Genomic DNA, 23,213 nt, shown 5'->3' with positions numbered 1-23,213 from the left:
GGTGAAAAATTAAGATGTAAAATCATGTGATATGTAACATTGCATGCCAATATCATGTATGGAAAGATTTTTTTTTTTTTTTTAGATAAACCATTTACTTTAAGAATAAATTTTTCCATATGCAGCGGTATGTGCGAAAAAGAAATGATTTGTAAAGAAAGAAACTTAAATGTGATTATATTACTGTTTTGAAAGAAAAATAAGAAAGAGAAAACAAAGAAAAGGCCAAAGTAAGTTTATAAGAATGAAAAAGTAGAAGAGTTTGTAATAAAATGATTAGTGCAATTCCCTTGAACTAATAATATGCTAAGCTTTTTATAACATCTATGAGTGTTTTCAATACTAATTTATTCGATATAAATAATTCGTTTATTTCCCACCTAATACAAAAATTACCTAACTTTTTATGCTATGATGAATCTTAGAGATATTCTTTTAATAACGTGTCACACTCTTTATTTTGTACAGTTGTCTTTCCATAGTGTTAGCGATGTAGGCTATGATTAATCTTGCACAAGTAAAGCTTGATATTGAATCTAATTTCAATTATCATTCACTGTATGAGTGTATGTAGTGTATATCTAATGAAAATATTGAGGTTGAGTTTGCATGCGGTGATGACTCGTACTACAATTTTTTATAATCTTTTACCATGCGTTTATATTATTGTAAGTTCAAGATTTAATTACCTATGATTTTTTTTTAATCCAACAATTACCTACACATCATAGTATAAAGTTCAATACTTATTCAAGTCCAAAAATAGTATGCTATACTTTTATTATTTTCTTTTTCTCAATTGCCTTGTATTTTATATGGTGTAGAGCATCAAATATTCAAATGAGAAAAATTTAATGACTGAATAAATCTCAAAAACTTCTTCCTTTATTATCAATCTCATTGGATCTACCAACAACTTTGTTTCCATTAACTTTGTTGCCCAAGCTCCACTAAAACTTACCACCTCAAATTAGATATACTTCTTGAAGATCCCAATTTAATTCCCTTCCAAATGGATATGCTTTAATGAGTTATCTTGATGCAACCTAAACTAACCCTTCACCTACCCTCAACGAAAGTTAATTAAGTAGAGAGAGTGGGTGCGTATGCCTCTCGGGATCGCATCAAGCGAATCAACCAAGAAAGAAAAGTTATCACATGATCTAAAAGGATGACCAAAATATGTGATTGAATACATGCAAATGAACTATATATCAAGAGCTTTGCTGAAGAACTCAGCCGAAATTGATGCCCCTCTTAACAAGAGAGCTAGCCCGGGCTTTCACCTTAGTGTCCAGCCATCGCGCAGCCAACTTCACAAACAAACATGGCCAGAGGATTTTGGGCTGACATTCGCATACGCAGGACGCGCGGGCGCACACGAGTTCAACTAATTTAGTCTTGGATTTGCACCCCCCTGCGCACACGCGTGTGGAGAGAACCTCTATCCTTATAATTCTTACTCATGCATGGTTAAGTGTTTATATATAAACACTAATCTCTAGGCTTCTTTTTACCATGTGGGATAAGACTCATTTCCTTTTAAATTTCTAACTTCAAGGGTGAACTTTAAGACATAATTTTTTATTCACCCAAGCACCATTTTGAGAAAATAAGATTATAGTTTTGAAGTATCAACGGAGTAGAATCCGAACTTCATAAAATTTTCCACTTTCGTTAAATAGGGTCCACTCAAAATGTGCCCTCAAAATAGTATATATACATGCTATTTTTTCAACATGTCTTACATTTTCTTACTCCTGAGTACAAGGGGTTCGTTGAGCGTTGTAAGATGAAGGTGCGATCGTATTAAGAGTTCGAGAAGGTTTTGAGAAGATATTGGTATTTGAACCCAATAACGGTAAAATAATCGTAAAATATTATGGCGTTAATTAAAAAATAGTGTTAAATTATTTTTTGTCACCATTTGCGCCACGTCTCGTACTGTTTTCGCGAATGAAAGCATGCCAGTTTTGCATCGCATATGTGGCTATGATATATATATATATATATATTTTGAGGTACGACGTCGTTTTATTCGGCGTGCTCATATATATACACGGAAGCCCTCTTGGCGGCAACCAGCGTTAAAAACACAAATCGTCTCCAACGAACAAGTCGGTCAGAACCAAACCAACAACAGAAATGGGAGTCCACGGTCTCTGGGACTTACTCGCCCCCGTTGGCCGTCGCGTGTCCGTTGAAACTCTCTCCGGCAAAAAGCTTGCCATCGGTTAGCCTCAAAACCTAGCACTTATGCTCATAAACATTCTGGACATGCATATTAGTAATTACTAATAAATAATCATAATCAATTTAATTTAACTTAATATGGTTGGAATCGTGGTTAGATGCGAGCATATGGATGATCCAATTTATGAAGGCGATGAGAGACGAGAAGGGAGAGATGGTGCGGAACGCGCATTTGATAGGGTTTTTTCGTCGAATTTGTAAGTTATTGTATCTAAAGACAAAGCCAGTGTTTGTCTTCGACGGTGGCACTCCGGCACTCAAGCGCCGCACTGTCATTGCCCGCCGCAGGCAGCGCGAGAACGCCCAGGCTAAGATCCGCAAAACAGCTGAGAAACTGCTTATTAATCATGTAAACATCATTGTGCCTTGTAGTCGTTTATTGGTGGAAGTAGATAAACGCAATTGGTGAAATCAAATTTCATTTGCAGTACTTGATTTTAGTAGTATCGGGTAGAATTCAGTTTGATAACTCGATTATTGCCAACAGCTCAAGACAATGAGGTTGAAAGAACTCGCGCTGGATCTTGAGAACCAAAGGCAGATACAGAAGAGAGACCCTGAGGGAAAGAAGGTTTTGTCGGATATGGAAAATTGTTCGGAAAGAACTGATGGGGTGTCGGCAAGTGATGACAAGGAAAATCTAGATGAAATGTAAGCTGCTGCTTTCACTGTTGTAGTTGTGATTCTATTTTCAATTATGTGGTTTGACTTTTGATTGATGATTTAGTTTAGGTTGGCAGCATCTATTGCAGCGGAGGCTAATGAGAGTTCAAGTAAGAGTGCATCAAAATCTGCCACTGCGAATCTCCTTGAGGAGGATGGTGATGAAGATGAAGAGATAATGTTGGTACGTGGTTAGTTTAATCTAGCTATGACTGTTGGCATTTATGTGGATACTTCTTTTATAATTGTTTTATGGGACCTTGTTGTTGGAAATGTAGATTGAGTGAACTGACTATTAAGTTCATTGGATCATTCACCTCTGAAGAATTAGGGTCAATTTTGCCCTCATGGAATGACAATCTTTAAAATACCCCCAAACTATTGTAAACCTCAAATTACCCTCCATTTTTGTTAAGAAGACAAAAAAAATTTTCATCAATGTGCCCCCATTTTTGTTTAAAAGAATTTTTCTTTTATCTTTTAAACAAAAATGGGTGTAAGTTGAGGTTAACAATAATTTGGGAGTATTTTGAAGATTGTCATTTCACGAGGGGTAACCAGATATTTACCTTTTGAATTATGTAGATGCTTTATTTATCCATTTCTTTATTCTAATTACACCTTAAAGATGAAGTGCGAATTAGTCTAAAATATTTCAGATTGGCTTACTCCAGTATCTTATTTAAGAATAAAGATTCTTTCCATGTGCCTTGTGGTGTTATTAGGCTTATCTGTAAATCAGCACTTGTTTAGGATTTTCTAGACTTGTGGGTATGTGTTTCATGACCACTGTATCTTGGTTTGCAGCCAACAATGGGTGGAAATGTTGACCCAGCTGTTTTTGCTGCTTTGCCTCCATCAATGCAGCATCAGCTTCTTGTTCGGGTGAGTATGTATATGTAGTATGGTGCTTGACAGACCTGAATTTAGTCTTATCTTTTCTGCTCATCATTTCTCTACTAATGGTTAATAATTGCTTCAACTCAAAACTTTTTTATTGAGGAGCAGAACAATGACGCAAAGGGCAAGAACGTTTTATCGGATGATTTGGGCCAAGCCGATACGGTGGGCATTAGTCCAGAAAGTCATGATGGGGTATCAAAGAGTCGTGATCACAAAATGCTTGATGAGATGTAGGCTACATTAGCAGTAGAAGTTATAAGGATATTTGATATTTCTGGTTTCAGTAGCATTTTTGAATTGTTTTAATGAGTTAGTTTAGGTTGGCAGCATCTATTGCGGCAGAAGAAGATGGAAGTTTAAGTAACAATGCATCTGCATCAGCTGCTTCACTTCCTTTGGAGGAAGAGGATGGTGATGAAGATGAAGAGATGATACTGGTAGGTTTGCACTGACCGTGCATCTAGGATTTTGAATAGTAGTGTTGTAGACTTGACTGGTTTAATGAGTAGACTTGATTTTTTCACCCCCGCAAATGTTAAATTCGGGAAGGTTTAGAAATGAATTTATAATTTTGCCCAGCTGAAATTCATTGGGAAGTTAAGTATTTTTGGGATGCTTTTTTATTTGTTTCCTTTTCTTAGTTTTTTGAAGCACTATGTGGGAATTTAGTTGGTCTAAACTTTATCAGATCGCTTACTTGACTGTGTTATTTGACTCATAAAGCTCTCTCTCTAGGATGTAGATATCTGGTCGATTTCTTGGTCTTCCTATGGACTAAACTATAGTTTTATTGGATTTTGCAGCCTGCAATGACTGGTAATGTTGATCCAGCCGTTTTAGCTGCTCTGCCTCCATCAATGCAACTCGATCTGCTTGTTCAGGTGAGCATTGTATATATTTAATAATGGATTCTTATCAGTTAAGGTATACTTCTTTCACTGTATTATGGTTTTTTTTCTTATGGTTGTTGTCAATGCCCTTTTCTGCAGATGAGAGAGCAATTGATGGCAGAAAACAGACAAAAATATCAAAAAGTCAAGAAGGTCTGTTTTCAAGTGCTATTTCTGATTTGCATTGATGTTAAATATATCAGAAAAATTGCAAATGCATGATTGCTCCAATATCTGACTCTGTATTAGCAACAGTCATAGTGGGTTGTGCATTCTTGACTGATTAAAATATATCTGATATCTCTGTATTAGTGACAATTGTAGTTGATACTGATATAGTGCATTCTTGACTGATTAAAGTTGTAATTGATAACGATAAATGAGTGGAATCTCTAGGTCTATACTACTTTGTTGGGGCATGTGGGACTTTGCTATAAAATTCTTTTTCTGATGCACAAATGGCAGTCATGATAGTCCTTGTAATGGAATTTTCTAGGTGAAGATGGATTCTAGTATCGAAAAGGATGGACCAATCTACTTAAAACTTGAACATAGGTGAACATTAATACAACTGACCTATGTCATAATTTTGATCATAATTTTTTTGGTGAGTAGTTCTGATATGATTTTTGCTAGTGTCCACTAGTGTACTCTAATGCGGCGAAAGCATGATAGAAGTACAGATTTTGTATTACATCAGCATGCTATGGAAACATATTTGATACATTTGAATTGGGAAATCTATATCTGAAATCCAAACTATATGAATTATATGAACATAGATACAATCAACATGATCACAAACAGAAAAGGAATCAAGCAATATTACGACTGTTATGTCACCACTTGGCTAAAAACTTACAGTGATGGAAATGGCCCAAACTATAGTATCGAGTTTTCTAACAAGCCCCTTCATCTGCAAGACGGTATTTATTAACAGGCTTTTCAGGGGGCATTTGATCACTAAAAGAAGGCCAAAATAATAAAATTCAAATAATTAAGACCAATGCAATCATGTGGGGAATTTGATCACTAGACCTCTTGGTTAAGATTAGCTCTGATACCACTTAACCTAAAAGCTTAAGTTGTTAGGTAAGGGCGCTAGAAGTACTTCTCCCTTACTAAGAGCTATATTATACAAATAATTTGATAATTCTCTTTGATCCATGTGTAGTTCATCTCATTCTCTGTTTCATGTACATCTAGGCCCCCGAGAAATTCTCTGAGCTACAAATACAGGCTTATCTTAAAACTGTTGCTTTCCGGCGGGAGATAGATGAAGTGCAGAAAGCTGCTGCTGGGAGGGGGGTAGCTGGTGTTCAGACTTCAAGAATAGCATCTGAAGCCAACAGAGAATTTATCTTTTCATCATCATTTACTGGGGACAAACAGTAAGTATTGGTTTAATTTCTGTTTTGAAAATTGCGTAAGGCAAGTCCCATGCCTATTTTAGGTCCAAATCTAATGCACTTTTGTGTCTTTTTCAAAGATTTTCTGTTCTTTCCCCTTTTATATGAGTTAGTTTCATTTTGATGGATGACTTTCATTCCATACGTTTCAGAGTGCTTACATCTTCCAGAGTAGAGGGTAAAAAAGATGAGCAACAACAGATACCATCTGAACACCCTGTTTCAGATTCCGTGAATAATGGTGCATCTATTGATAAGTCCAATTTTTCATCTACTGATCAGTCCAATTCTGTCACAAAATTAGGCCCAGGGGAGTCTAGAAAGAGTTTTGCTGATGATGTTGAGACATACCTGGATGAGAGAGGGCGTGTGCGACTCAGTAAAGTGAGAGCTATGGGGATTCGTATGACCCGTGATTTGCAAAGGAATTTGGCAATGATGAAAGAGATTGAGCAAGACAGACCAAATGGAAACAATATTACAGGTGCAGGGTCTATGCTTACTTTGAACGAAACTGGCACGTCGAATGCTGTTCCTTCTGAGAAAAGCAAGTTTATAGGAACATCACTTGATGATACTAATGAATCTGTAAGCTCGATAGAGAGAAATAAGCAGTCTACGTTAAAAAGTGGAATTTCTTTAGAATTGTCATTTAAAGACAATAGCGAAAACAACTGTGATGACGATGATGATATATTTGCTCATTTAGCTGCAGGAAAACCTGTAATCTTTCCTAATTCTCCAAGGGCACATTCTTCTATTTCTGTTTCAGATAGTGATTGGGAGGAAGGAACTACTGAAAGAAAAGGTAGTAGCTTATCTGATGATGCCAATGCAGGAATTAATCCCCCTCTTAATCTTGAGGAGGGGGGCATCAGCGATGAGAGTGAAGTGGAATGGGAAGAAGGACCGTCTTGTGCTCCCAAAAGTTCCTTGTCATTTCCTGCTGAGTCAGAGAAAACAGTTTCTAATATTGAAGAGGAGGCTAACTTGCAGGAGGCAATCAGAAGAAGTCTCTTGGATGTATGCATTGAGAAACCTAATTATGCTTTATCTGAACATAACAAATGTGAAAATTTAGGAGAAAATGCTTGTGATGGTACTTGGTTATATGATAGAGAAAATAATATGGATGATCCAAATTTTTTGGGAGAAAGTGTCTCTCAGCAACATGAATCAATTTGTGAATATGTTGATGGTCTGGGAAAACTGGATACTGTTGGTGGAATAAATAACTCAGAAGTGATTGGTTCTTTAGGCAGAGAGTTGAAGTTGTATGAACCGCGTAATTCTGATGAAAAGGAGATGCTGATAAATAAACCATTTGAAAAGGACAATTCCTACTTTGAACAGTCAAGGCAAGGCGCAAATGATGGTGCAAATGATGGAAGGTCTTTGTGTAGCGATGCACCGTGTGAAGACTCAGGTACTACTATGGAACTGACAGAGGTCCAATTAGTTAAGGGGCGTTGCCTGAGTGCTTCTGCTAAGGGTGATGAGCATCTTACCCGTGATAAAATGTGTTCTGATGATAGGTCTCATAGTGTTGATGCTGTATTTGAGGACTCATCCATTGCCATTCTAGATGAAGATAAGAAAAATAATTGTGAAGCTGAAACATCTGTTCTCCCTGGTGATAAGAAAAATGAAATTGAAGTTGAGATGAAACATGATTTCACAGCTGAACCATCATGTCGTACAGTGGGGACAAGTGATACTTCTATCCCCTTGGTGAAAACATCTGGGAATGCATCGATTTACGACACTGATATTGAGCAAAAGTCCGCTGAAGAAAGAACTCCTGATACATATTTAAAAGATAGCAAACAAAATACGGGAATATTTGCAACTAAGGCAATTGAAAATGTCCATGCTGAAGCCACAGAGAAAATTTTGGAGGAGGAGATGCAGATTCTAGATCATGAATATATGTATCTTGGAGATGAGCAGAAAAAGCTTGAACGTAATGCGGAATCTGTGAGCAGTGAGATGTTTGCAGAGTGTCAGGTGTGCATTAAATTTCATGTTATGTTATGTTGTCTTCTATAGTTTAGGGTGCCATAATTAGCATATGTGAGTAGGTCTTTTGGGCTTTGTCCTAGATTTCACTCTATGATCCCTCTATGTTCTTCGCCCTTAATGTTGTTATTAAAAATTTGTATTGTGCATAATAAATTTACATAAAGCTCTGATGTTAATAGATTTGGGAGGTTGACTATGTTGCTTTATGTTATCAATAAATTAGCTTTTAGATGAAGAAATTTGCAAGTAACTATAGAATATTTCCTTTTTATAAACTGACCTGTTTTAGAATATATTTTATTGGTCACTTGTAATATGAATTTTGATTTTTTTTTTTTTGGTCCTGATGGATAAACAACTTGATTCTGATATAACAAAGGTCTGTAGCATAGATCTCGACTAATGATAGACATTGTGGTTTTGTTTTCCATAGGAACTGCTGCAAATGTTTGGCTTACCCTATATTATTGCACCTATGGAGGCAGAAGCTCAATGTGCTTATATGGAACTTGCAAACCTTGTTGATGGTGTTGTGACTGATGATTCTGATGTTTTCTTGTTTGGGGCGCGAAGTGTTTACAAGAATATATTCGATGACCGCAAATACGTGGAGACGTACTTCATGCAGGTATGGAATTGGCAAGCCGCTAAGTGGTTCTCCCTCTTTTCTGTTGCCGGAGAAGCTTTTTCATTTTTAGCTATGCATCAATGGTCTTCTTTTTTATGGTATTCTAATTTCTTTTCAATTATCTTTGTGATGCTCTATAAGAAATCTGTGTGTGTGTGTTGGTTTCATTTATTTTTATACTCTGGATGATTCATTGGGATTCTTTTTAGTACATTAGATGTTGGGCGTTTTACACCATTTCTACTCTTGTGAACTTTTATTTATCAGGATTGGATCTCCTTGTTTGTGGAAATTCTATTTTTGAGAAAACTTGCCTCACTGTGAGTATAAAAACTGTAGTGATTTGACCTGCTTATCACCCCCAAACACTGCTCTGGATCTTGAACAGATCAATACAAGATGCTCAACTTGATGATTGAAACCTGAAATGACCAAATCATAAAGCAAGAACAATTAACTAGATCCAAGAAACAAGTTTGATGAACATAAACCAAAAAACGAATTAATCACAGCCAAAGAGAGATTTACGTGGTTCAACTGTACCATGAATGACACAACCTACGTCCACGGGAGAAGCTTTCTGGTGAGATTTTATTGACAAACAATGGAGAATCTTTGCAAAACTTTTACAACAGTTTACAGAGAACAAGCTAGAACACACTCTCTCTTCTATCCTTCTCAATTTGTTTCTCAGTGATGATCCCAATCTGTTTTGTTAGCCAGCTTTATAACTGCATCTGTAACAAACTAGCACACCCAGCTTGTACAGCTTGAGGACATGTGGATAATGGCTTTACCGAACTTGACTCACTTTGTCACGTCCATCAGTTAAGTAGATGAAAACAGCTGCAAGCAGAGGTCATTTTGATCTTTATAATTCATAAGTGATGCATGCTTATCTCATGACCTTTTCAATGTAATATCAAGCTCAAAATGCTGTTGTTTCATACTGCTGAGTTTGATTCACTACCAAGCTACCTGAGTTTGTTCCTTGTTCTCATCTTTCATTGTGTTTTGCTAGTCACTTTTAAATTTATTTGATGGTTTTTGTTAATTTACACATGTACTCAAGACAAACATTGATTTTCTAATACCTTGGGTTATTCTTATCCTACCATTTTCAGTTTTTCTTTTTTGCTAACTCATACTGTGGCGTATTACTGTGTGCTAATTAGTTGCTTATATTTATGCTTATACATTATAAATATTAATATCATATTTTTTGGTCAGGACATCGAAAAGGACCTTGGTCTGACCAGGGAAAAGCTAATTCGCATGGCGTTGCTTCTGGGGAGTGATTATACTGAAGGGATTAGGTAATTAACTGTGACAATTTTAGCGTTCATATTTTGAACTTATGTTATTGCACTGCAGTCTTGTGCAATTTGGATTTTATAGAAGTTTTTTATATTTCTTTTCCTGTTTAAATTTGTTTTGTACTATCCTTTAAAATTAAAAAGAAAAAATCATTTTGTATCACAGACCAGGAAACAATATTCTACCAGTTCTCCATTTACAGTAGCGGTAGTTAAAATGTTAATCTTGCATGGTAGGTAGTTCAACTGACTTTGCTTATTAGTTTTTTGGATTTCAACGGGAGTATTTTGATGCAGTGGGATTGGTATTGTCAATGCCATTGAGGTAGTAAATGCATTCCCGGAGGAAGATGGCCTTTCTAAATTCCGGGAGTGGATTGAGTCACCAGATCCAACCATCCTAGGGAAGTTTGATGTACAAACAGGAGCAAGTTCAAGGAAAAGACGTTCAAGTGATGGTGACAAAGATGTTAATTACGCAAAACACTCTGTGGAAGGTGTCTCTGAATTTGATGAAAGCATTTCCCAATTTGATGAGGACAAGCAATCAGCTGAGTACAGCCAAAATATGAAGAAGATTTTCATGGATAAGCATGTACTAAATAAATTAATTCCTTACTCTTTTCTTCAACATTTTTTATTTGTATTGTGGCATTGATCATTTTGCATTGCTAAGCTACCATTTTACCTAAACACTTCAGCTCATAGGTAAGGCCCTCTTGCACCCTCTTACGTGCAACACACATGGATCCAACACAACACTATTACAAACATAGCACCAGACCAATTGATTAAATATAATTGATTTAAATATGAGATCATTTTGTCAAACTGGCTTTGAACCATGTTCAGTAATCACTTGACCTAATGATTTAAACTTATAGTTGAGGGCCTAGCAGTAATTCTGAACTTCTAGCATGCACTTTCTATATGTTTCTGAGCATTTATATATTCTAATTCATAGAGAAATGTGAGCAAGAACTGGCACATACCTTCCTCTTTTCCAAGTGAAGCAGTTATTTCAGCATATTTCTGTCCACAAGTGGATAAGTCTACTGAATCTTTCTCGTGGGGAAAGCCAGACCTCTTTGTTCTTCGCAAGTAAGTTCTCTTATATTTAGCTTTTGATTTTCGTGAAACTTGGCTGGGTTCATCAGTTTCCTATGCCTTTTCAGATGGGTTAAAGATGTTTCTTTCCAGTAAACCATCGACTGAAGATCTCGATAGTTAATTTTGATACATCTGCCATATAATGTGTGTGAACTTATAGTGATACTTGTTAATTTTTAGATTTATTTAGTTCTTGGTGTCTTATTATCTACTTATTTGATCTTATGATGTGGACTATAAAGGTCTGGTCTGATTCACAATTTGTGAAAGTATCTTGATCTTCCTTTTCTTTGTCATTTCCCCTTTATATAGCACTGCACCTGTTATACACTTTTATGAATTCTGTGCTAATTATTTTATAATTTTTATTTTTCATGCAAGAATATGATTTAGCATAATATACATCATGAAAGGTTTGCAGGTCTCGTGAATTGACTTACCGACACGTATGGTTTATGTATTTGACCAAGTGATTTGTCTTTACTTTTCAATATGCACCAACATAATCTGTTCTGCTTGCACTGTCATGATAACTTGAAATCACTGTGGGCATTGTTTATCTGCATATCTTATTATTTGAAAAAAAAAGCTTTCTTTTTCTTATGTGCACTGGTTTTGTACAGATTTTGCTGGGAAAAATTTGGGTGGGGTGGTGACAAGTCGAATGAGTTGCTCGTACCTGTTTTGAAGGAATATGAGAAACGTGAGGTTAGAACTTATGCACCACTCTCTTTCTCATTTACATGCACACTTGCACATGAACCATATGCAAATGCCCACCTGCAAGCTAAATGAAGACTTCTTTCAGGGGGAAAAAATGAAAAACATATTGAAGACTTAAAAGTTTTGGCTGAGCAATCTTTCTCTGTTGGCCATCACCACCCTTTTTTTTTTTTTTTTTTTTTTAAAACCCCCAAAAACCTATTGTTGTAAGTACAATTGCTGACAACATTTTATTATGTGAAAGACTCAACTGCGACTCGAAGCTTTCTACACTTTCAATGAAAGATTTGCAAAAATTCGTAGCAAGCGGATTAAGAAGGCTGTTAAAGGAATAACTGGAAACCAATCTCTACTGCTGATGGATGATGCTGGGCAAGAAGTTTCCAAAAGTAGAAATAAGAGGAAGAATAATGGTCTTGAAAATGGCAGTAATCGATCACAAAAAGCTCCAAAGAAAGGGGAGGAAAGTGTGTCTGGAGCTCAGAACAATATGGAAAAATCATCTCAGAGTCAATCTAGGAAAAGGAAGGTACTTGAGAAGTTTGTTTTGGCTGAGATGGAGAATCCAGAAAGACTTACACCGGCCGGTGGCGGACGAAATGCCAATAATGTATTTCGTGGAAATAGAAGAGGTAAAGGTCAGAGAGTTGGACGAGGAAGGGGAAGAGGAAGGCTTTGTGCTGAACAATCTGAAACCAGCTCCAGTGATGATATTGGTAGTGATGATACCCAAGAATATTATTCTGAGAAATTTGAAGGGCAGCAAGAAGTGCGAAGGGTAAGCTTAACTATTCTGTTCCTGCCATTATATTTTAGTAGAATTATGAGGAACATAAGCAATGGATCACTTGATTTATTAGCTTTCCAACATGGTTTACCTCAACTTTTGAATAGAATGTAGTGGGTTTGGTTATCAATGGTTTGCCCTGTTCTTGGTATGATCGTTAATTCTTATGAGTTAGTGTGGTTCCTGAATTTTCTTGCTTTGCCTGTGAATGAGGAGTTTAGTCAAACATGAAACATGACATCCTAAGAGAAATTGATATTAAATCCTTGTAAATTATTACTAGGATATGGACTGCCCCTCTTCTTCATTTGGGAGTTGAATACAAAATTTTGCTCTAATTTTAGGAACTTAGCTGCCTAACAGAGTGTATGATAAATGTTAATTAACAAAAATATCATTCTTATGAAATTCTACAGGGGCATTATGCTATTTAGAAAGTGGTATGATTTGGCCAGTAGATTGCTTCTGAATTGACTGACAGCACAGTTTGTGCCTGAGCTTTCGCACTGGGACATGTTGAGTTGTTGGCCTGACCTTTGCAAATATGTTTCTGTTGTGCCTTCCATAGATTGAACATGCTGGTCTGCATCATGCATGTATACCTGAGAGAGGTTTTTGCTTCGAAAGATCTTATTCATAATGTATTGTTTTTCTATGTGTATTTCCCAGTCAACACGTTCCAGGAAGCCTGTGGATTACAATGTCGATGACCCAGAAATTGCTGATGTTGGCAAGATTTTGAGTAATAAAGAATCTTCTAACGAAGAGGAAGCAAAGCAAGATTCGGTTCATGGTGTAACTGGCGAAGCTTCTGCTGACTATAGCAGAAAGAAACAGCACAGGGCAGATGACCCTTCAATTGATAAAGACTATATTGAAAGAGGAGGTGGATTCTGCATTGATGATCAGGAAATTGGTCAGCCGAGTGTGAGCCCGTGTGATGATCCTTTTCTCGAGGCAGAAATCACCAAAGATTACATGAAAATGGGAGGTGGGTTTTGTCACGATGAAAGTGAGACACGCGAGGACCAAGTTGCTGCTAAGGACCCAGTTGTCACTGGGGAGAGTCCATCTACTTGCTTTGATTCTTCAGATGGAGTTCACTGTGATGTTGGATTAGGTGATTCGACTACCAGTTCGAACTCTAAAGAAGCAACAAATGGACTTGAAAATGTGGGGAGGACGGACACATTTGATACAGAGCCGAATCCGGTCGTTCAAAATGCAACCAGTACTGATAGTGCTAGGAACGATGCTGGTAGAGCCTCCCGAGGATCTCTTACTGCTATGACTTTCTTGAGGAGAAAACGTCGAAGGAGTTGAACTATACAATGTTTTGCATATTTTTCGAAATAATGTAAATGATCGTGTCTTGATTGTCCCAATTTTGTACGTCTTGAAATTCCAGGAACATGTTATAAGCATGATCAGATATAAATTTTGTACAGCGCCGATAAATTTTATTTGCAAATTGAGGATAGTATATTTTGTTACTCGTAGATGGTGACTATAGAAGAATACTGATTATCTTTTGATTGAGAGTTTGTCAACATGATTTGTCATATCTGATGTGACCTTACCCGGCACTCGCATCGCACATTAATACGAGTTGACATAGACAGAGGCGTTGAATTATCGCTCTCCTGAAAGAACAATTTATGAAACATTTTCGTCTGGGACCATTAATTATTGTTTAAGAATGCTTTCTACTCAAGGTCCACGAATTAAGCACTTAGTATTAAATTATTTGCGTGGCCACAGAGATATTTGTGCTGTCATCTTTTAGAAGAGTTGCAAGTGGATTGGTGGAAAATGGCGTTGGCTTCCTGGTTGCAGAATGCAATACCCTTTGTGGCAATGGTAACGGTGGAGTGCACGGATGTTGGCCTATCAGTAATAAGCAAAGCAGCCTTGACAAAAGGGATGAACAAGTTTGTTTCAGTAGTCTACTATAATGCCCTTGGTACTCTCATACTTCTCCCTTACTTCCTGTTCCGCAGGTATTTAAACTTGTTCTATTTTCTGCTTCTTTCAAGCTTACCAAAATTGAATGGTTTTGAGTGAAGGTTATACACAGATTTGATTGATAAACCTTTCTTGTCTTTGGCAGGAACAAGGGTGCTTCTCTCACTTGGTCGCTCATTTGGAGATTTTTCCTCCTTGGCCTGATAGGGTAACGTAGTTATTATCTGGCATTTAGAAATTCAGATCTGCAGGATTTTATAACTGAGGACAAACCTTTTGTTGCAGGAGCTCGGGGCAGATAATATACTTTACTGGTCTTAAATTCAGTTCCCCAACTCTTTCATCAGCTATGGCGAATCTTATTCCTATCTACACTTTCTTGCTTGCAGTCATATTCAGGTTGAATAAAACGCTGAAAGCTTGTTTAGATATTGATGATTGAGAATCATTTGATTATGCTTAGTCAACTCATCTGTTATTCAAACAGTTGTTCAATGATTTCAGTCTTGTTTGAAGATTTTTTGCTTCACTTAAAACTTTTTAAATTCTAGGATTGAGAAGCTCGATTTAAGGAGATCAAGCAGTCAAGCCAAAACCTTGGGTGCTACTGTAGCAGTAACAGGGGCATTTATGATAACTCTATATAGGGGTCCACTGCTCTTGATGGCTTCATCCACTTCTGACTCTCCTGATCATCCTAAGCTGCTTTTTTCACAGCAATCAGAATGGCTCATAGGAGGTCTTCTCCTTGTTCTCGTATGCATTTCGTCTGCAATATGGAATGTTGCTCAGGTAAATGGCATTCAGTTTACAAACTCACATTCGAGCACAATCAATGCCTGTATAACCTCTAGTATCATTGTTGGTTATTATATTTGGATGGACTCGATGCAAATAACTTTTACCAGCACTTGTTGAAGAATATTCAACCATTGAAAGCATCTCATTTAAACCACAATTGTGACTAATCACATGAAAAGAATATGCTTGCAAATGAATTTTCACATTAATAACAACCGTGTATCTTTGGTGTGGTTTTCTATTTGCAGGCAGCCACAATTAGGGGGTATCCAGAAGAAATGACTGTAGTCTTCTTCTATACATTCTTTATAACAATCCAAGCTCTCTGTTTCTCTGTCATAGTGGAAAATGATATAGATGCATGGAAATTGACAACTGGTGTTGAAATAATGGCCATAGTTTGCACGGTGAGATCACATCAGAAGTCCAAATGATTGTGTGTCGGTACAGTTCTCTATGGCATGATCTGACTAATGTTAATATGTGGCTTGCATTCTGTTCTAACTATTAGGAGTGATAGTTACTGATTTGGGGTAATTTTAGGCAATATTCGGGAGTGTGTTCCGCATAGGGATTCATACTTGGTGCTTGCGGAAGAAGGGACCCGTGTATGTAGCTATGTTCAAGCCATTGGGGATGGCCGTTGCAGTAGTCCTGACAGTAATTTTCCTTGGTTATAATCTCTATCTTGGCAGGTATGTAACACTGTCGCAACTTAGTTGCCTTATTTTTCGTTCTCTTACGACAGACAAATGAAGAAAGACTTGAGTAATGGTGCTTTAATTGAATGTTTAATTATCGCAGTGTAATAGGATCAATTGTAATTGCACTTGGATTTTATACTGTGATGTGGGGACAAATGAAAGAGGAGGACTTGGTTCGAAATAATGAAGATTGTAGCTTGATATCAGCCGGTCAAAGGACTCCTTTACTGCAACGAAGATGCACTGAAGACGCATAAAAAAGCTTTCAATACCGTGCTAAAACCAAATATAAAACATCAACTTGAAGGCAGTGTCTTTTCTTGCAGTAGCAGTTAAAGCACTCTCTCTTGGCTGGTAACCATATTCCCCTCTTAGCCTATTTCTAATGTTTCCATCAATTTAGCAAATAGCCAACTACAAAGACGACTGGAGATGGTGGTGTATTGTCATGCCACAGCCCAACATAGATAACATAGGTGAGCTTAGAAGAGATATATTTTTACTTCAAAAAATGACTTCATTGTTATTAAACATTATATTTAATCACTAATTTGTGGGTGGAACTGCTGTCCTTCTAAATTTCAAAGAAATTTGTGAACTTTAATTGTATAATGTGTTTGTAAGCAATTTGTGAAGACAAAAAAAATTCCAAGCTTTATTGTGAAGATATTGAACTGAATTGTGATGGTAAATATATTAATTGTATTATATCTCATTAAAAAATAAAAAGAAAAGAAAAAAAATTATATTTAATGCCAGATAACCCATGCCCTCAAATGGGTAGACCGCTTCCCATTCAATGTGAAACTTGGACCACGCATCAGTGGATCATTAAATTTCTGATAGAATATCACCTGATTGATTTTCTTTTTCTTTTTCTTTTTGAAATAATATCAGCTGATTGTTAATATATGTATTAAAAAAAATTACCGTATTGATTATTTGACTTGCCAATTGTATTTTACTAAATCCCATTTTTGTTTTTTTCTTTATTTTTAGAGGGAATCCCATTTTTGTCAAATTTAAATGGGATTATACGGTTCATCGACTTTCAGTAGACCTTGGACTTGACGATCAACGAATTATATCGAGTCGCAGAAGTATGATTATATGAACGAAAATTGAACTCTATAACGGGGAAAAAATAAATAAATAAAACTTGGGAGTTTCAGAGAGCTTTCAATTCAACAATCCATGATGGCCTTCGTAATTTCAGCGATTTGATTTGTAAATTCTGTAATCTCACAAAATTCTCTCATCTTTTATGCAATTTTCTTTTCTTTTCCGTTTAGTGTCATCCGCCACTGACTCAAACAAAACAGCGTACTGCGACCACCTTCATTTATCCGGCATCGTCGTCGTCACCAGACGCCACGGATCTTACAACCCTTCAAAACCCGGCGCGTCATTTTCAGCAACGCGCCTACACGCTCCGGCTCATTGCCGAAAGATGATGAAGCTGGATTCATCGACAGATACAGCCCCATTTGTCGCGATGGCATTAGTCGAGATCGGCGAAGTGGGCATGATCACTCTGGGCAAAGCAGCCATGTCCAGCGGAATGAGCAACTTCGTTTATGTCGTTTACTATAATGCCCTCGGCACCTTCATCCTCCTGCATTACTTCATTTATAACACCTACAGGTAACAACTGAGCTCCCTTTAATCCTTTAAATCTTTTGGTTTTTAATTACTTTGCTTCTCATTTTCGTTTTCCCAATCTTGATGTGTTCAGAAGCAAGGGCCCTGTATTGACTTTCTCGCTTCTTTGTAAATTCTTCATGCTTGGTGTACTCGGGTAACAAATTTTAGTCAAATTGTGAAATGGGATTGTTCTTTTTTCTGTGAAATGTTGTTATAGTAATGGGAAAGAAAAAAATTGTGTTGCAGGATATGTTTGGTGCAAATATTTGCAATTACAGGTATCAAATACAGCTCTCCGACTCTTGCTTCTGCCATGGGCAACTTGATACCGGGTATTACATTTCTGCTTGCCGTTTTCTTCAGGTGGGCAGGGCAATAGTTTATAATATAGGTGCTTTTCGGTTGTGTAAATAACATAATATTCATTGTTCATTCTAGCCGTGCCATGTGGATTTGATAAAATTATTGAGGTTTCTAAACTCAGAAATAACTATTATTCACGTTGTTTTGGAGTGAGGAATATAAATTTTTTTTGGTCCTCTGCTGTTTACTTGGATCCTGGTCTAATATTTATGCATCTTTTAATGTATCCTAAAATGAAGGATGGAAAAGGTAGCTATAAGAAGCAGAAGCAGTCAGGCTAAAATTCTAGGTACCGTTGTATCAATAGCAGGAGCATTTATAGTCAGTCTCTACAAGGGCCCACCACTGCTGGGGTTCTCTTCACCTTCTAACTCGAATATTCAGCTTCCTGTCTCAGAATACTCAAACTGGGCTCTTGGAGGCCTTCTTCTTACAGTCACTTGTTTCTCATCTGCAACGTGGAAGATTTTCCAGGTACAATCATATTTCTTAGCATTATTGTGGCCAATGCAAATAATTTAACAGTTTTACTTAGAATGCACCTACCATAAGCAGGCTGGAGCTAGCTGGGGTAACTGCCCTTATAGACACCTATGCTGCTTTTTGCTTTTTGTTTCTGCTGTTGAAGTTACAGCCAATTTATGCTCAGCATTTAGTTTATTTGCTTGGGCTAGCCTTAGTTATGATTTGCATATCAATCCCTTGGTTGGAGGATGAATCTCGCTACATACTAAAAGGATGTTAATCACCGCATTGGAACTACCTCCCACGAACTACATACTAAAAGGAGGTTGCGGGATGGGAACTTCTCTTAATCAACTCATCACCTAATCCTGAACACTAAACTGAAGACTACACCAAACTCTTAAAAGCTAAAGCATGAAATTTACAGTATGTTGTGGGGTTTGTTAATTTATGTTTATATGTGTGTGGTGGTTACGATAGTTTGTTAAGTTTTATTTATTTTGATAGTGTTAAAGTATACTGTGCACTTACAGTAATTTCAAGGAGAGAATAACATAATCTTTTCTCAGAAAAAGATTCTAATATAGTTAATCAAACAAATATTTGAATACACTCGTTTACTTCATATCCTGTCTAACATTTAATTAAATTTATAATGGGATGCATGAGAAAATTATTAGAAACATTGCATAAGAAAGATGTGAATATTGTGATTTTGATTAAATTATGAGAGCAGCAACGTGCTTGAATTGATTGATTGAGTTTTTCCCCCGGTATCAAATATAGTGTTAGTGATAGGGACAAAAAATGGGTAATGTCTCCCTGTTATCTTACTTGCCTGTAATATCAGCTGATTCCACTATTTATTATTGTGGCTAAATAATGTCAGTTACGTACATATTTATGTCTTCCTTTTGGTAAAACGCTGACCTTCACAAAAGGACTTGAACTCTATGTGATATTTACTACAAACATGAAGGTGCTGCATTTTATGAGTCCACATATTGTGGTTTTGGTAATGAGACTAGCATGTATCTTTTAACATGAAGGCACATAGAAGACTACAACATTTATGGAATGGAAGTATTATGAATTAATCCTTGTATTTTCTAAATTTATTACTTTCAATAAAATCATGGAAAAGGAAAATCTATTACTTTATGTATGCCTCTAAAGACTATTTCTGATTCCTTCACTGACTATAAGTTGTGAAGATACATGGGATAGTTGTATATGTCATCGGACAGGATTGCAGTATGCTTGAACTTTCTTAAGATATTATCAGAAGCATGAAAATGTTGGAAGTTTATATTTCTGTGATCAATGTATTGATAAGGTGCTAATAGAAATTACATGGAAAGTTGAAGCTAAATATGTATCAGATGCTTACAATCATTGGACACTGAGCAAGAATCTTCCCTGGAGAAAACTAACCTGATTTCGATTCTAGGCAGCAGTGCTAAAGGAGTACCCAGACAAAATAAATCTAGTCTTTTTCTCCTGCTTCTTTGGGACTATCCAATGTGCAGTTGTATCTATAATAGTAGAAAGAAATCCAAGTGCTTGGAAACTCCAACCTGGCATTCAAAGGACTGCTGTCATATATGCGGTATGGACTCACCGCCAGTCAGTTATTCCAAGTTTGACACTCCTTTTTGTTCATCACATTTCATATGATAAGCTTGATATTTTGAGTAACTTTACTTAATGCCTGCACTTCTGCACTGCACAACTCTTTTATGATTATGCTTGTGAAATTTCTTAAAAAGTTTAAGTTTTCAATCTTTTCTGTTGACACACTGCTTTGGCTTCAATTCAGGCAATTGTGGGGACTGTGATCCGGAGCAGCATTATTGCTTGGTGTCTGCAAAAGAAGGGGCCTGTATTTGTAGCTCTCTTTAAGCCCTTGGGAACTGCCATCGCAGTGTTCATGGCAGTTATGTTCCTTGGCGAAACACCTCATCTTGGCAGGTAAATGGCATTCTAAATTTTTTTGCATGCATATTCCATGGGAATTGGTCTCAAACAATGCTGAAGGCAACCGATACTTATTATATGTATCACTCTCGCACAATTTTTGTGCAGCATGGACTTATTCTTGGACTGAATCTCTCCCAACCCTCAGCATTAGGCACAGCTGCTCCATAAAAAGTCATGCTCGATACATTTATCCTCAAAGAATGTCATTTTCCAACAACTTCCCCACGACGCCCAACCCAAGTCATTGTTTTCTACACACTATGACCCCTCAGAAACCAAACTCTATCTTTGTCTCTGCATATACACTCATCAATCTGAATTAATGATGTTTGGTTGGTGTGTTTCATGTTGTTCCATGACTATATATCTTATGATCTTAAACTATGTGAACAGAACCATAATCATACATAATCTTTGTGCAGTTTGATTGGAGCTGTGGTAATTGCTTTTGGATTTTATGCTGTAATATGGGCGCAAGGCAAAGAAAGTAACATGACTACCGGCAATGTTGGCAGCTTGGAATCACCGAACCAAAAGTTTCCACCCTTGAAAAATACATGATAGAACATACAGAGGAAGATAAGTCTGACGACGGCAAATTGGTTGGAATTATTTTGATCCTGATGATAAGAACATACATATACACATATGAAGATATGTAGCAGTTTCCACTAACTTATGATGGTAGTTGAGGAAGATTTCTTGTGGACAGTTGCCTTTAATGCACGAAATCATTGAGAGAAGTTTCTGGTCGCTTGCGCTGACAACCATATACATTATTAACCAAAATGTTGAATTCGCAAAATATAAACTTCTGCTCATGTTAATTAATTTACCAAGAAGACTTGGTAGTTTATGAGAAGTCCTTGCTCATGAAAAGCAGTGACAATATTGTGCATTTGAAAGCTGAAGCTCAGACACACAGTTCATGCTTATGCAGAAAGTTATGCTCTTTTTAGGTCTTGTTTGGGATTGAAATTAAGTAACTGTATTTTAAAAATTACAACATTAAAGTGTTTAATAATTGTTGTAACTTGAAAATTAAAATTATATGATTTTCACTTAAACGATGAAAAATTTATTATATTTTAATAATTTTATCAAAATTATTATTTAAAAATTTTATTTATTATATGATATTAATTTTTATTTTATAATTATAATTATTTTTAAAATAATTATAATTTAAAAATTACAATATTGAAATCCCAAACAAGATTTTAGTAGTTAAGTTGACGAGCAAACGGGAGGGAATTGAGTTTCTAAAAAGTGCATTTGTACTTTTTCATTATTGCTCTCCATTAAGAGGCATAATTTTTTACATTTTATGGGAGGATCCCCCTAAGTTACATGCATGTAACTTACAACCCTCTCACATAAATAGTGAATGGGCCCACACCACTCACTATTCATGTGAGAGTATTATAAGTTACATGCATGTAACTTAGCATTAGCCTTTATGGGAATTGAGTTTCTGAAAAGACCATTTGTACTTTTTCATTATTGCTCTCCATTATGAGGCATAATTTTTGACATTTTACGAAACTTTTAAGGATGGTTGACAAATTTAGATTTCAAAAGGATTCAGGCATTTTTCTTTAATTGGCCTCTCAAGTTCGAATTGTAAAAGAGATAGGAACTGCAAAAAAATCCTTTTTAAAAGTTAAAAAAAAATAAGAACATAAGAGAATAACAACTTATCATAATTAGGTAGATATTACTATTATCAATATCATAATCAAGCTGGTCTGGAAAGTGAGAGCTCCATCAAAAGTATTAACACTGTTTATAATGTGGGAATTATTAAAGCTTTCTTTAGTAATTTTTGGACAATATTCGTAGTTTGTATTAACAGAATGGGTTTAACAATTTCTACTATTTAATTTAGCTAAGATACTAATAAAATGTCACATATATTCAGATATTTAAAAAATAAAAATAAATATGTCATTCATGTGTTATTGGTATTAAATTATCACTTAATTCTTAAATAATCAAATTTCAAAACCATCTTTCGGAAAATTAACACAAGTTTAAAATTTCAAATGGCCAAATTTTCAAAAATCACTCAAATAGAGGTTTACCAAACATGCTTCAAATATTGATAGCGAAGTCATTGGAAAGAGCATAAATTCAACAAAGTATTAAAGTCGGGTCACTTATTATCGTCCACATCAGCATGTTGATCAAATATTCTTTCTTTTCTATCTTCTTTTTCTTTTTTCGGTCAACAAAGCCGTACATACAAATAATAGATGAAAAATATTTAATGTTCATCGGTTCAAGGAGAAGAGAGCTGATATGTATACTAGCATTCTTTTTTTTTTCCCCTCCCTTTTAGAGGTTAAAAATTAAAGAACTTTCAAGTGCAGGTTAAAGAAGAGAAAGATGGAAATAAGAAGGAATTATTTGAAGGAAGCTTTGCTCTTCGCAGCCATGGTTTTTGTGGAGTTCAAAAACGTAGGTTTGACAACTTAATTTAAAACAACAACTTCGAGAGCAGGGCTGAGCTACCATGTCTTTCTCCTCTACACTTATGCCGTCGCTACTCTTGAACTACTCCCTTTGGCCTTTATCTTTCTTAGGT

At 36.2% G+C, this 23,213-nt stretch overlaps 3 protein-coding genes across 13 annotated transcripts; all 3 read left to right on the top strand.

Moving 5' to 3' along the window:
* The first annotated feature begins 2,066 nt into the window (after positions 1-2,066).
* Positions 2,067-14,203, top strand: LOC102606724 (DNA repair protein UVH3). Of its 6 annotated transcripts, XM_052435407.1 has the most exons (19): positions 2,067-2,233; positions 2,352-2,602; positions 2,741-2,904; positions 2,986-3,100; positions 3,724-3,801; positions 3,925-4,049; positions 4,139-4,256; positions 4,623-4,700; positions 4,809-4,862; positions 5,916-6,100; positions 6,271-6,602; positions 6,891-8,125; positions 8,574-8,768; positions 9,999-10,084; positions 10,382-10,679; positions 11,049-11,185; positions 11,818-11,902; positions 12,162-12,695; positions 13,374-14,203. In XM_052435407.1, exons 1-19 carry the CDS (start codon positions 2,146-2,148, stop codon positions 14,025-14,027), a joined length of 4,812 nt encoding a protein of 1,603 aa, XP_052291367.1. In that variant the 5' UTR covers positions 2,067-2,145; the 3' UTR covers positions 14,028-14,203. The 6 variants fall into 6 exon arrangements, with proteins under 6 accessions (XP_052291367.1, XP_006470381.2, XP_006470382.2 ...); XM_006470318.4 differs by having other exon boundaries at positions 6,271-8,125; XM_006470319.3 differs by lacking the exons at positions 2,067-2,233; positions 2,352-2,602 and having other exon boundaries at positions 2,762-2,904; positions 2,994-3,100; positions 6,271-8,125.
* Positions 14,204-14,347: 144 nt separating this feature from the next.
* On the top strand, positions 14,348-16,841 carry LOC102607409 (WAT1-related protein At3g28050-like). The gene is made up of 7 exons (XM_006470321.4): positions 14,348-14,704; positions 14,815-14,877; positions 14,955-15,068; positions 15,221-15,461; positions 15,719-15,877; positions 16,014-16,165; positions 16,275-16,841. The coding sequence occupies exons 1-7, from the start codon at positions 14,517-14,519 to the stop codon at positions 16,429-16,431; spliced, it is 1,074 nt and encodes a 357-aa protein (XP_006470384.2). The 5' UTR covers positions 14,348-14,516; the 3' UTR covers positions 16,432-16,841.
* LOC102607697 (WAT1-related protein At4g15540-like) lies at positions 16,506-21,537 on the top strand. 6 transcript variants are annotated; one of them, XM_052435411.1, is made up of 9 exons: positions 16,506-16,650; positions 17,174-17,274; positions 17,467-17,818; positions 17,910-17,972; positions 18,065-18,181; positions 18,421-18,655; positions 20,097-20,255; positions 20,466-20,617; positions 21,049-21,537. In XM_052435411.1, coding segments are annotated over exons 2-9 (1,218 nt in total). In that variant the 5' UTR covers positions 16,506-16,650; positions 17,174-17,273; the 3' UTR covers positions 21,188-21,537. The 6 variants fall into 6 exon arrangements, with proteins under 6 accessions (XP_052291371.1, XP_052291374.1, XP_052291373.1 ...); XM_052435414.1 differs by having other exon boundaries at positions 17,174-17,401; positions 17,497-17,818; XM_052435413.1 differs by having other exon boundaries at positions 17,174-17,410; positions 17,497-17,818.
* Positions 21,538-23,213: the final 1,676 nt, after the last annotated feature.

The sequence above is a fragment of the Citrus sinensis genome, chromosome 2, assembly GCF_022201045.2.
Source record: "Citrus sinensis cultivar Valencia sweet orange chromosome 2, DVS_A1.0, whole genome shotgun sequence".
Taxonomy (NCBI): Eukaryota; Viridiplantae; Streptophyta; class Magnoliopsida; order Sapindales; family Rutaceae; genus Citrus; species Citrus sinensis.
The sequence above is the reverse complement of the archived record's forward strand: the minus strand, read 5'-3'. Positions and strand labels throughout refer to the sequence as shown.